The following is a 13,569-nucleotide window of genomic DNA, read 5'->3' on the forward strand; positions in this document are numbered from 1 at the left end:
GCGAATTTTATACACACATTACACAATACATATATTATAGAGAAGATGACATAAAAAACAAATTTGAAAGGATAATAACAGATGGCTAACAGAAAGAGAATCACATTACTGGCATTTGGAAAATATGCCATGAATAAAAAAGAAAGACCATTTAGGGAAAGTGAGATCAATTATGATATGGGATAAGCACTACTACATGTAAGATATAAATTATTAAATAACAAGAAGATGAAATGTATACATTGTCTTCAAATAACCTCTGTGATGTCAAATACTCTAATATTGTGTGTGAAGAATAATATGAGTCCAGCTTTTTTTAAAAATCCAGAGATGGGTATGGAGAAACATGGCGGATTGAGAAACATCCTCAGATCTCTCCCCTAGAAATGACTATAAGCTAAATATCTAAAACTCAACAAAAAACACTCAAACTGCACATCAGTACATTTGAGCGTGAGATGTGCATGTAAGAGCTACCACAGGAATGAGCTGTAGCTTAGAATTCAAGAAGTCAACAGAACACCCAATTATCTCAACCCAAAAAGGTCTTCGCCAAGACATATAGTATTAAAATTATCAAAAATCAATGACAAAGACAGAATTCTCAGGGCAGCAAGGGAGAAGAAAACAATAACTTATAAAGGAAAACCCATTATATTATTGTTGGACTTCTCAGCACACATCTTACAGGCCAGAAAGGAGTGGAATCACATATTCAAAATATTAAGTGAAAGAAAATTATAACCTAGAATAACATATCCAGCTAAGCTCTACTTTAGATATGAAAGAGAAATTAAGAAATTTCCAGACATACAAAAATTGAAGGAATTCTCCACTACGAGGTCTGCACGACAGGAAATATGGAAAGGGGTCAGCTCACCTAAAACAAAATAACAACAACAAAAATTATTCTGAAGACTAAGGTGACTATCAGGCAAATAGAAGCAGAGGAGTGCATTATACAAATAGGGCATTACAAGCTTAACAATAAGAAGAGAATTGCTATAGCAAGATAGTAATGAGCATTCAGCATACATAGGGGCAAATTGAGACAACAATGACTGAAAAGAGGAGGATTCAAAGATCCAAATTTGCAAAGGGGAAAGGAGATAAGGCACGTGCAGAAGAAAATGGATGACTCTGTGTGTGTGTGTGTGTGTGTGTGTATAAATAAAACTGTTCTTTACATATTTGTAATGGTAACTACACATCAAAGATTCAGAACCAAAGTATATAACATAAAACAAGAAGAACCAGAGGGAAAACCCACAAAACCCAACTAAAATAAAAAAAAGAGAGAAACACAAGGACAAGGAAGCAATGAAAACACCCAGCTACCAGAGAGTAAAAGATAAAATGGCTAAAAGAAGACCTCATATTTCAATAATCACCCTAAATGTAAATGAACTGAAGTCACCAATAAACAGGCATAGATTTGCAGATTGGATCAAAAAACAAAACCCAGGAGACACATCTCAGTGACAAATACAAATATAAACTCAAGGTGAAAGGATGGAAAATGATATTTCAAGCAAATGGTATTCAGAGAAAAGCAGGAGTCATGGTACTAACATCAAATGAAATAGACTTCTAAATAAAAAAGGTAAAGAAAGATACTGAAGGACACTTCATAATGATAAAGGGAATCATGCACCAGGAAGACATAACACTTATTAATATCTATGTTCCCAATCAGGGAGCCCTGAAATATATAAATTACTAATAGAACTAAAGGTAGAAACAGACCAAAACACCATCATAGTAGGGGACCTAAATACCCAACTGTCAGATATGGACAGATCATCCAAACAGAAAGTTAATAAGGAAATAACATCCTTACATGACACATTAGACCAACTGGACATAATTAACATTTACAGAGCCTTCCATCCCAAAATAGTTGCTTATACATTCTTCAAGAGTACACATGGAACATTCTCAGGAATCAACCACATACTGGGACACAGAAATAGCCTCAATAAATATAAGAGGGTTGAAATCATATCAACCACATTCTCTGATTATAATGCTTTGAAACTAGAGATCAACTGCAAAAGGAAATAATGAAAAACCATAAATACATGGAGGTTAAACAACATGCTACTGAAGAATAACTGGATCAGGAAAGAAATAAAAAGAGAGATCAAGAGATACATAGGAACAAATGATAATGATAGTACAACATATCAAAACTTTTGGGACATTGCAAAAGCGGTCATAAGAGGAAAGTTAATATCATTACAGAACTATCTCCCAAAAATAAGAATGAGCCCAAATAAACAACCTAATGCTTCATGTTAAAAAAAAAAAAAACTAGAAAAGGAAGAACAAATGAAACCTAAAGGGAAAGAAATATTCAAAATTACAGCAGAAATAAATGAAATGGAAAACAAAAAGCAATAGAAAAAATAAATGCAATGAAGAGTTGTTTCTTTGAGAAGGTGAATAAAATTGACAAGCCCCTGGCTAGACTGACTAAAGATAAAAGAGAAAGGACACAAATAAACAAAATCAGGGATGAAAGAGGGGAAATTACGACTGATATCACAGAAATACAAAGGATCATACAAGAATACTATGAAAAAGTATATAACACCAAATTTAATAACCTAGAAGAAATGCACCAGTACTTAGAAAAATACAATCTTCCTAGACTGAATCAAGAACTGGAAAATCTAAATAGACCAATCAGCAATATGGAAATTGAAACAATTATCAAAACCTACCAAACAGTAAAAGTCCAGGACCAGATGTCTTCACCAGTGAATTCAACCAAACATTCAAAGAAGATTTAATACCTATTCTCTTCAGACTCTTCCAAAAAATCAAAGTGGAGGCAATACTTCCTAACTCATTTTATGAGGCCAAGAGTACTCTAATACCAAAACCTGGTAAAGATAACACAAAAAAAGAAAACTACAGACCAATATCTCTCATGAACACAGATGCAAAAATCCTAAATAAGGTACCAGAGACAAAATACAGCAACATATTAAAAAGATTACACACCATGATCAAGTGGGCTTCATCCAGGGGCACAGGGATGGTTCAACATATACAAATCGACAAATGTGATATACCACATAAACAAATTAAAAATAAGAATCATATGATCATATCAATAGATGGAAAAAAAGCTCTTGACAAGATACAGCATCCATTTATGATCAAACTCTTAACAAAATCAGTATAGAAGGAAAGTATCTTAACATAATAAAGGCCACATATAACAAACCCTCAGCCAACACTATACTTAATGGTGAAAAACTAAAAACTTCTCCTCTAAGATCAGAAGAAAGTCAAGGCTGTCCACTATTGCCACTGCTATTCAATATAACACACTGGAGGTCCAAGAGAATACAGTCAGGCAAGAGAAAGATATAAAACACATCCAAATAGGAAATGCAGAAGTCGAACTGTCACTATTTGCAGATGACATGATTCTCTATATAAAGAACCCTAAACACTCCACAAGAACACTACTAGAAACAATAAGCAAATACAGTAAAGTTTCTGGATACAAAATCAATGTTCAATAATCCATAGCATTCCTATACTCTAATAATGAAGTGTCAGGAAAATAAGTGGAAAAAAATAATTCTTTGTGCAATTACAACAAAAAGAATAAAATATTTAGGAATACATTTAACAAAACATGTGAAAGACCTATATAATGAAATCTACAAGACCCTATTAAAAGAAATTGAAGAAGATATAAAGAAATGGAAAGATATTCTGTGTTCTTGGACTGGAAGAATCAACATAGTTAAAATGACGTTATTACCTAAAGCATTATACAGATTTAATGCAATCCCCTTCAAAATCTCATAGGCATTATTTAAAGAAATAGAACAAAAAATTATCAGATTTTCATGGAAGCACAAAAGACCTCGAATTGCCAAAGCCATCCTGAGAAAAAAGAATGAAGCCGGAAGCATCACTCTGCCTGACTTCAAATTATACTACAAAACGACAGTAATCAAAACAGCATGGTATTGGCAGAAAAACAGACACATGGACCAGTGGAACAGAATTGAGAGTCCAGAAGTATACCAATATTTATATGGGGGGAAAAAAGCCAAAAACATACAGTGGAGAAAGGAAAGCCTCTTCAATAAATGGTGCTGGGAAAACTGGAAAGCCACCTGCAAAAGAATGAAACTAGACTCTTGTCTATCACCACACACCAAAGTTAACTCAAAATGGATAAAGAACCTAAATATAAGACCAGAATCAATAAAATGCATAGAAGAAAACATAGGAACTGAACTCAGGGACCTTGTCTTAAAGAGGATTTTATGAATTTAACTTCAAAAGCAAGAGAGATAAAAGCTGAAATAAATGAATGGAATTACATCAAACTAAAAAGCTTCTACTCAGCAAAAGAAATTGTCAACAAAGTAAAGAGACAACCATCTAAATAGGAAAATAAATTTGCAAGCAATGCCTCTGATAAGTTCCTAATATCCAAAATATACAAAGAACCCATACGATTCGATAACAACAACGACAAAAAAAATGATCCAATCAAAAAATGGGCAGAGGACCTGAACAGACACTTCTCCCTAGAGGATATACAAATGGGCAAGAAATATTTAAAATGATGCTCAACATCACTAGCTATTAGGGAAATGCAAATCAAAACCACAATGAGATACCATCTCATACCTGTTAGAATAGCTATACTCAACAGGACAAATAATAACAAATACTGGAGAGGATGAGAAGAAAAAGGAACCTTCGTACACTGTTGGTGGGACTGCAAATTGGTACACCCACTAAGGAAAACAGTATGCAGGTTCTTCAAAAAACTAAATATTGATGGTACCATATGATCCAGCAGTCCCTCTGTTGGGTATTTATTGCGAAGACTTGAAAACTCGTATCTGTAAAGATATTTGCACGCCAATGTTCATAGTAGCATTATTCACAGTGGCCATCCAGGACATAGAAGGAACCAAAGTATCCTATGATAGATGATTGGCTAAAGACGCTGTGGCACATATATACAATGGAATATTACTCAGTCACAAGAAGAGATGAAACACTGCCATTTGCAACAACACGGATGGACCTTGAAATAATCATGCTAAGCAAAATAAGTCAGACAGAAAAAGTTGGTAACCATATGATTTCACTCATATGTTGGATATAAAACTGAAAGTAACAAACGAACAAAAAAAACAAACAAAAACTCATAGATGCAGACAACATTTTAGTGGCTACCAAGGGAAAAGAGGAGGGAGAGGTAGACAAGGGTAAAGAGGGTCAAATATACAGTGACAAATGGAGACTCAGTGTGGGTGGTTAACACGAATGCAATATACAGATGTTATATTATTGAATCGTATACTTGAAACCTATATAATTTTATTAACCAATGTCACTCTAATAAATTTAATAAAAGAAAAAGAAAGAAAAAAACCTGAAAAAAAATTAAAATAAATTAAAACACATAGATAGATGATAAAAGACTAAAACAGAATTTCAAAAAATTAACTATGGAATTAGCTTATCTATGGAATTATAGTGATTATATTTTCTATGGAAATATAATTTTTCAAGAAATATGAAAACAAATACCATACCATTATCGTCTTTTTCTTATGGTATTTCCTTATGAATGACTTGTAACTTTCCAATTTTCTTTGAGAACCTTTAAAAGAATGAGAATTCACAACATATATGTGTGTGTGTGCGTGTCTGTGTATACATATATCTCTCCTTAAAAAGTGAAAAAATATAAATACTTTAAATAAATTACATATGAAACTATTCAATGGGATCAACTAGCTATTTTGATAAGCATAATGCTATCACACTCTTACTTAAATGAGTAAATAACTATTATATCTTTTCTTTTGCTTTTTAGAGATGTCATATTCCAACGAATATGTCTTCCATTCTTCTTACTACTATATCTAAAGCTTTACCTCAGTCTCTGCCTACTGAACAAGCTCATGTTTTTCAAATAGCTCAGCCACTTGCATTGGTGGCTTCATGGTTACCTTAAATTCAATAAAGCACAGTACTTTGGGTCATGGCCCATTGAAAGACTATGGAGAGCTCTGAAGTCAAATAACCTAAACTTGAGTGCAAGCTCTGATATTTACATATTGAGAACAATGAATATATACATCATTATTTTTTAAAGTGTACACATGTGCCCTTTCTCTCTCCCTCCCTCTCTCTCTCTCTCCATATATATATATATTTCAAAAATATTTTATGTTAAAAAATAATTTATGATTCAATAAGAAAATTTAAAATAAAACAGTAGTAAATTTTATAGTAGTATATTTAAATATATTCTCAATTTGAAAAATTAAGGCCCATTAAAATAATGTTAAATATCTAAATAATATCACTAATTAAATTTAATAAGTAGAGAATACTTTATAAATATAAGCAATATCAGTGTTTTTAAGGCTTATCTATGACAAGTTTGCCCATTCAATCAAGAATAAGAAAAAATTCACCATTAGTATGTAAAAACTATTCTGAGTATTAATAAAAACAATTAGACAAGAAAAAGGTTATAAAAATACTAAAAATGGGTAAAAATTATAATTACTAGCAGATATGTGTTTCAGTCTGCAGCTATTCAATACTGAACACTAAAAACTTCCTACAAGCTAACCTAGCTCATGTAGATCAACTCTCATCCCCTTTACTTTGGGTTTTAGGTATTTCTGTTATAACCTGACACTTGCTAGCTTGCTTGTCTCTGGCAACAGGATCAGTTGATTCAATCCTGTTTCTCTGATATACAGCTACCTCCACTTAAGCCTAGCTAAGTTCACAACTATTTAAGGCCCTGTCTTTGCAACACTTTCTTTGAATCCACATGTTCATGTTCAACTAAAAATCTGTATTGAACCATTTTAAAACAAAGAGGTTTTAAAATAAAATAAATTTATCTTTATGTTTTTAGATATTTTATACCATAGGATTTCCTTTTTTTTTGAGAATGCACACGGAGAGAGAGAGACAAACACACACATACACACAAACACACAAAACTGTATAAAAATAGAGTTTTACTTTACTCATATAAAAATTACTCATATAAAAATAAGGTTTACCTGTCTTAGAAATTATGGTGTCCCATTCAAATATTTTAGTGGCATGGTTTTGCAAAAGAACTGAACATTCCTCTAATCTTGCTTCCATGCTCCCTACTACATCATACATTCGAGGGACATTTTCCCACAGATGTGTATATATTGAAATAAATGAACTATCTTCTTTTATTTTCTTCAGATCATTTACCCATTCACTGTCGTCTACCATATAAACTTCCCTTGGCCAATAATCCTACAAAAAAATGTGAAAGAATATAACCCAAATCATTTTTATTGACTTTAAATAATAGAGTTCAAAGTCATGAGCCAAAATGGAGATTTTATTACATAGCATTATTTTTTATTAAATGTATTTTTTAATTTTAAGTGATCATACACTTGAGAAATTTCAAATGCTTTACGAAAACCTTTTTTCCTGAATCATTTGAGAATAATGCTGCTTACTTTACTGATGCCCAATCATTTTTAACTATTTATTTTAGTGTGTATTTCCTAAAAACAAAAAATATTCTCCCACACAACCAAATTATAAACATCAAAATCAGTAAGTTGGCATTGATACATTGTTACTTTCTAATCCTCAGATTCTATTCAAGTTTCATCACCTGAACCGATGCCCTTTATAGGATCTGGTTCAATAAAACACACTACATTTAGGCTTCATATGTTTTTGGTTCATTCGTCTTTTCTTGGCCTCTATATATTTAAAACTAATACCTCTAATTCCAATTCCAAACATTCCAGTTTTCTCTCTTTCCATATTATAATTACCATTTCCAATGGTGAAAAACCCAGCTGCCATTATCTTTAATATATGTATTTATTTGATTAATCTTTTCAGGTGATTACTTTCCAATCTCTCCTACTGACTGACAGTTTCTTCTCTATTGGATGCCCTTCTCATCCTACTTAGTCTCTGACACCCCTTGCCAGCCTACCCATTCTACATGGACATGCTCCTTACCCTGAGTTAAATTATGACTGTTTTGTTCATTGCTCTATCTTAAGTGTCCAGAACGTTACCTGGTAAAGAGTATGTAATGAATAAAAATCATTAAATTAACGAATAAATAGAGTAAGTAGAAGACTTGATAACGATACAACACTAGTGGGACAAAAGAATATTATAAAAATAAAACAAACGTATTTTTATAAAAACAATAATAGAAACAGAATAGTGATAAAATGAAGAAAGGGAGAAACAAGAAGAGAATGTGAGAATTGATCAATGGAGAAATGAGAAATGATTGAAAGTAAGAAGGTACACAGAACTATAACAAGAGATAGGAAGAAGGGGGATAGGAGTAAAATGTATAAAATATTAAAATTACAAAAAAGAGAGAAATGGTAAGAATTAGTCAATTGAGAGGGCTTTCAATGAAGCACAAGATATGAGAAACTAATAGCTAACATGTAGGTTCCAGGAACTGTTTTAATGCTAACTAGTAGCAAAGCCAGGATTTGAACATAGGCAATCTGGCAATCTGACACAAGAGCCTCTGTTCTTAACCACTACACAGGTATGCAGCACATACCTTTGCTTTTATATTTTAGAAGAAAATTAAACAGATAGGCTTTCCAGGAAGCCATAAGCAGTTTAGAATATGTTTTTTTTCTCTTTTGTTTTATTCATTTGTTTGTTTATAATACGCCTCATTTTAAAATGAATGACAGCTCCTGAAGGCAAGAATCTTTGCCTGTTTTTATTCACTGACATATCTGAAATGTCTATGTGGCTGACACATGGTAGGTTTTCAAAATATTTCTTAAATGAATTTGAGGAAGTTATTTTCTACTACTGTCTATAACTACTACTGTCTATAACAGCGATCCCCAACCTTTTTGGCACCAGGGACTGGCTCGCCTATGAGAATCTAATGCCTGATGATCTGAGGTGGAGCTGAGGCGGAGATGCTAGCGCTGGGGAGTGGCTGAAAATACAAATGAAGCTTTGCTCCCTTGCCTGCCGCTCACCTCCTGCTGTGCAGCCCATTTCCTATCAGGCTACAGACCAGTACTGGTCTGAGCACCAGGAGTTGGGGACAGAAGTTTTATGCAGCAAACAAAAGGTTAAATATTCCTGGGTGTTTTCAAATATTCGATAGTTTGGCAATGCAGAGACATAGTCAAACCTTAAAAAAAAAAAAAAAACCTACAGAATACAAGTATTTGGTTGGGAAATATAAACAATAAGAAAAAAATTACAGATAAATCCACAAATGACAAAATGCTATAACTGGATTTTACCAAATGCTATCAGATAAAAACTGAAGGCTATTAATATAAATCCTGTCTTTTACATACAAGGATGGTGTTTTAATTTTGATTTTATTCTATCTTTGGTAAAGGGCTGGCATAATCTGGTAATCTTGGTTTGATTAGTTTTACTCTTAATTTGAACAGTGTAACTATGCATTTTCCACTTCAAATAATTAGAAATTTTAATCTGAAAATATAAGTCCTCAAACATGTATGATGGTATAATCCAAATGTCTCCATAATTGTTTGTTGAATCTGGCTTAATTTAAACTACAATCACTTTCTCTTGAGATTAAAAAAGACCCCAAACATTGATATTAGGCTACAGCACATTTCCATCATTATTTCAATCAAAATAGTTGCAAAAAGCTTGTCCTAAAAGTAGTTCAAAACATTTGGCTCTGCCACAGTGATTGAAATAAACTTCTGTAAAATAGGAATGTTTTCATTTCCTATTTACTCCTAAAGGGAACTCAATCCTTTTCCAAAACATCTAAAAAAAAAAAAGTATTTAAACAAATTTAAGAACAGAAAATAGATGTTTTAAAATAGGCATTTTTGAAACTTCATTGTCAACAGTTTAGTCACAGAAAATTCTGCTTATATTTAAGCATAAGTAAGTGCAAATTACAGTTTAATCTACTCAAAATATGTACACACTTCATTTAAAAAAGACTCCTGTTCTCTCTTTTTTTCCCATACTAACATCTGTATCCTAGCCCTTAACACTTCTCAATGCAAAACAAACCTGACCTTCAGGCTGATAAGTGTATAAACCCAACGAAAATCTGTAGCAAGCCCAATAACGCCAGAAGAAATCAGTGTTTACACTTAATGGAAACTGGAGCTTTCAAAATAAAAACACGTTCTGAATATTTTACTCTAATTCAACATCAAAGAATATTGATATAACACCTCCACAAATTACCTGTGAGTCTAAGCTGTAGTGAATGGATAAATGAGGTAAGTAAATATAATTGTCAGATATTCTTTAAGTTGTAAATATATGACAAAAACCTTATATTAGCAAAACTATATAGAAATGTCTATATAATTCTTCTGATAGGACATAGGGCTAGAATTTTTTTAAGTGAAAAAGAGAATAGAATATTGACAAGAGGGAATGCCTACAACAGAGAGCCTACTGAAAGGAGATATTTCTAAACATTTCACATGTTGAAGTATATTTCTTGAATTTCGGTTCTTAAAGTCTTTACTTAAGCCTTCTCCATCTCTATAATTTGACATTTTAAAAGATGCATTGGCACATAAAATAGAATGCTCTACTCACCCAGTTTTGTAACTTTAAAAATTCTTCAATGTTCTTTGGAGGTTTTAGCATTTTCTAATGAATAAAATCAATATTGCTCATTAACATAAATTCAGGATTGTTTATGATGCTTTTACATAACTTAAATAAATAGACAATATACTGAACTTGTTATAATTTTCAGAGCCATAAGACATTGTAAAATATTTACTTTTTAAAATCCCTGCACTTTGAAAAGTGACACAGATCACCATTTAAATTCTGAGCCTCCAAACCAAATTCTGTGACTTCCCTCTAATATACCAGTGCTAAAGAAAAGCTCCACATGAATCCTTCTGAATGTCATTTTGAATTCCTACCAGAGTCACAAGATATTTTGGGCTATTTTGGATGGCGTCTACAATAAATCCAGAGCCAAAAATATAATAACATGCTCCTCTTGCTAAAAAAGTATTTAAAAAGCTGCATTAGTGACATGGTAAAAATACCTTAAATATTTAGATGTTTCAGTGTAAAAGAAAGAATCCTATTTTGTTAGTAGTTTTTTTTTTGTAAGTTAAAAATGTATATTCTTTCATTAGACAAATTGATTTTAATTGAGAGCACATCTTGCTCTTCTTTGCTTTAGAAACTATGTGTACATTATTCCTTCTGCTTAAAGTCTCTGTCCCAAACCCTCTTCCCTCCAAACCTTTCTTGGCCTATTTAACTCATTTTTTTTAACATTTATTTTTAAATTAGAATTGACATTAAATATTATTTTATAGTAGTTTCAGCTGTACAGCAAAGTGGTTATACATTTATATAATTTCAAAGTGATCCCCAATTAGTCTAGTACCAACCTGGCACCATATGTAGTTATTACAATATTATTGACTACATTCCTTATGCTGTACGTCATATCCCTGTGTCTATTTTGTAACTAATAATTTGTTCTTAATCACTTCACCTTTTTCACCCTGTTCTCCAAACCCCTTCCCATCTGGCAATCACCAGTTTGTTCTCTGTGTCTTTAGATTCTTTAGATTCCAAATCTAAGTAAAATCATATGGTCTTTCTTTGTCTGACTTATTTTACTTGGCATAATAGTCTATAGGTCCGTTTGTGTTATCATAAATGGCAAGATTTCATTCTTTTTATGGCTGAGTAATATTTCATTGTATGTAAGTACCACATATTCTTTATCCAATCATCCATCAATGGACTTTTTGGTTGCTTCCATATCTTGACTATTGTAAATGATGCTTCTTTGAATATAGAAATGCATACACCTTTTCAAATTAGTGTTTTGTGTTTTTGTTTGTTTGCTTGTTTGTTTGGATGAATACCCAGAAGTGGAATTGCTGGGTCACAAGGTAGTTCTATTTTTATTTTTTTGAGGATGCTCTAAACTGTTTTTCATAGTGGCTGCACCAATTTGCAATCCTACCAATAGTGCATGAGGGTTCCCTTTTCTCCACATTCTTTTCAACACTTGTTGTTTGTTGATTTACTAATGATAGTCATCCTGACAGGTGTGAGATAGCTCATTGCAGTTTTAATTTGCATTTCTCTGATGATTAGTGATGTTGAGTATCTTCATCACTGTATATCCTCTTTAGAGAAATGTCTATTCAGGTCCTGTGATCGCTTTTTTAATTGTATCGTTTATTTGTTTTTTGGTGCTGAATTGTATGAATTTTGGATATTAACTTCTTTTCAAATGTATCATTGGCAAATATCTTCTCCCTTTCAGTAGATTGTCTTTTCGTTTTGGTGATGGTTTCCTTAGCTATGCAAAAAACCTTTTACTTTGATGTAGTTCTATTTGTTTACTTTTTCTTTTTTCCCCTTGCCTGAGAAGATATATCATAAAAGATATTACTAAGAGCACTGTCCGAGAGTTTACCGCCTATGTTATCTTGTGGAAGTTTTATGATTTTGAGTCTTATATTTAAGTTTTTAATCTGTTTTGAGTTAATTCTTGTATATGGTGTTAAGAAGTGGTCCAATTTCATTTTTTGCAACTCATTTCAAATATCAAATTAAAAGTCTTTTTTTTTTTTTTTTTTTTTTTAGGAAGCCTTCCTTGTCTCCCCAAAAGAGTCTTTATGGTAACAGAAAGCAGATTTGTATCTCTGTTAGGATACTAACTATGGTGTTATCACTGCTGAATTTTCAAAACTTCATACAGAGGCTGGTCTATGATTAATGCATAATAAGTACTTTCAGTGGGCATTAATTAATGCATAAATGGGTAGATGAGTGTCAGAGAAATGTGTAGGTATTTTTAAATTTTTAAATAAGAAAAAAAATTCTAAAAAATGAAAAACCAAAGAGAAGAAGACAAAAACAGTAAGAATCCAGAATATCTTATTATAATACCCTAGTGGTCTGTTGATGACATGCCTGAAAAGATTGCATTACATTTTAATTTACTAAAACATATTTCACATTAATAAATAAAGTGATTGAGATTACAAAATCACAAGGCCATGTTCCGTAAAAATAACTACAGATTTGAGGTTGAAGGGAATATTTCATTCTCTTAATATTATTTGATTATTAATGCATAATGAATTTAAATAAATAGGCAGCAGATAATACAATAAAAATAAGCATTCAGATGCAAAGATGCATTGCATTGTCAAGAAAACTTTGTGGAAAATATGGGACTCTAGGCCTACTGAGATTTAGAAGGGTAAGAAATAAGAGAGACGGTATGTATAGAATGCTTAGAGATAAAAAATGTTCATGATATATTTTCTTCAGGGTTAGTGAGTATAGGTATTTAGCTAGAAAGAAGTTATTATATATTTTGAAACGCATGGAATATAAAGGAGCCTAATTAAAACAATTTTACACCATAAACAACTTTCTTCTTCTAATGGCCGTCTAGTACAAAGCACTTCCAGTACAAAGCACTAAAAACAAAATCTACATTTCAATGAAACCAAATTAGAACATTAAGAAAGT

At 32.0% G+C, this 13,569-nt stretch overlaps 1 protein-coding gene across 1 annotated transcript in view; it reads right to left on the reverse strand.

Moving 5' to 3' along the window:
- FAM227B (family with sequence similarity 227 member B) overlaps nucleotides 1–10,882 on the reverse strand; it is a 145,197-nt gene extending 134,315 nt beyond the window's left edge. Inside the window, exons 1-3 of the mRNA XM_016128610.2 lie at nucleotides 10,636–10,882; nucleotides 7,086–7,317; nucleotides 5,589–5,656 (exon numbers count right to left, since the gene is read on the reverse strand). Of these exons, the coding sequence (XP_015984096.1) occupies nucleotides 5,589–5,656; nucleotides 7,086–7,317; nucleotides 10,636–10,686 (351 nt within the window). The 5' untranslated portion in view covers nucleotides 10,687–10,882. The remainder of the gene's footprint in view (nucleotides 1–5,588; nucleotides 5,657–7,085; nucleotides 7,318–10,635) is intronic.
- Nucleotides 10,883–13,569: the final 2,687 nt, after the last annotated feature.

This window comes from Rousettus aegyptiacus, unplaced genomic scaffold (genome assembly GCF_014176215.1).
Source record: "Rousettus aegyptiacus isolate mRouAeg1 unplaced genomic scaffold, mRouAeg1.p scaffold_m13_p_3, whole genome shotgun sequence".
In the NCBI taxonomy this organism is placed as follows: Eukaryota; Metazoa; Chordata; class Mammalia; order Chiroptera; family Pteropodidae; genus Rousettus; species Rousettus aegyptiacus.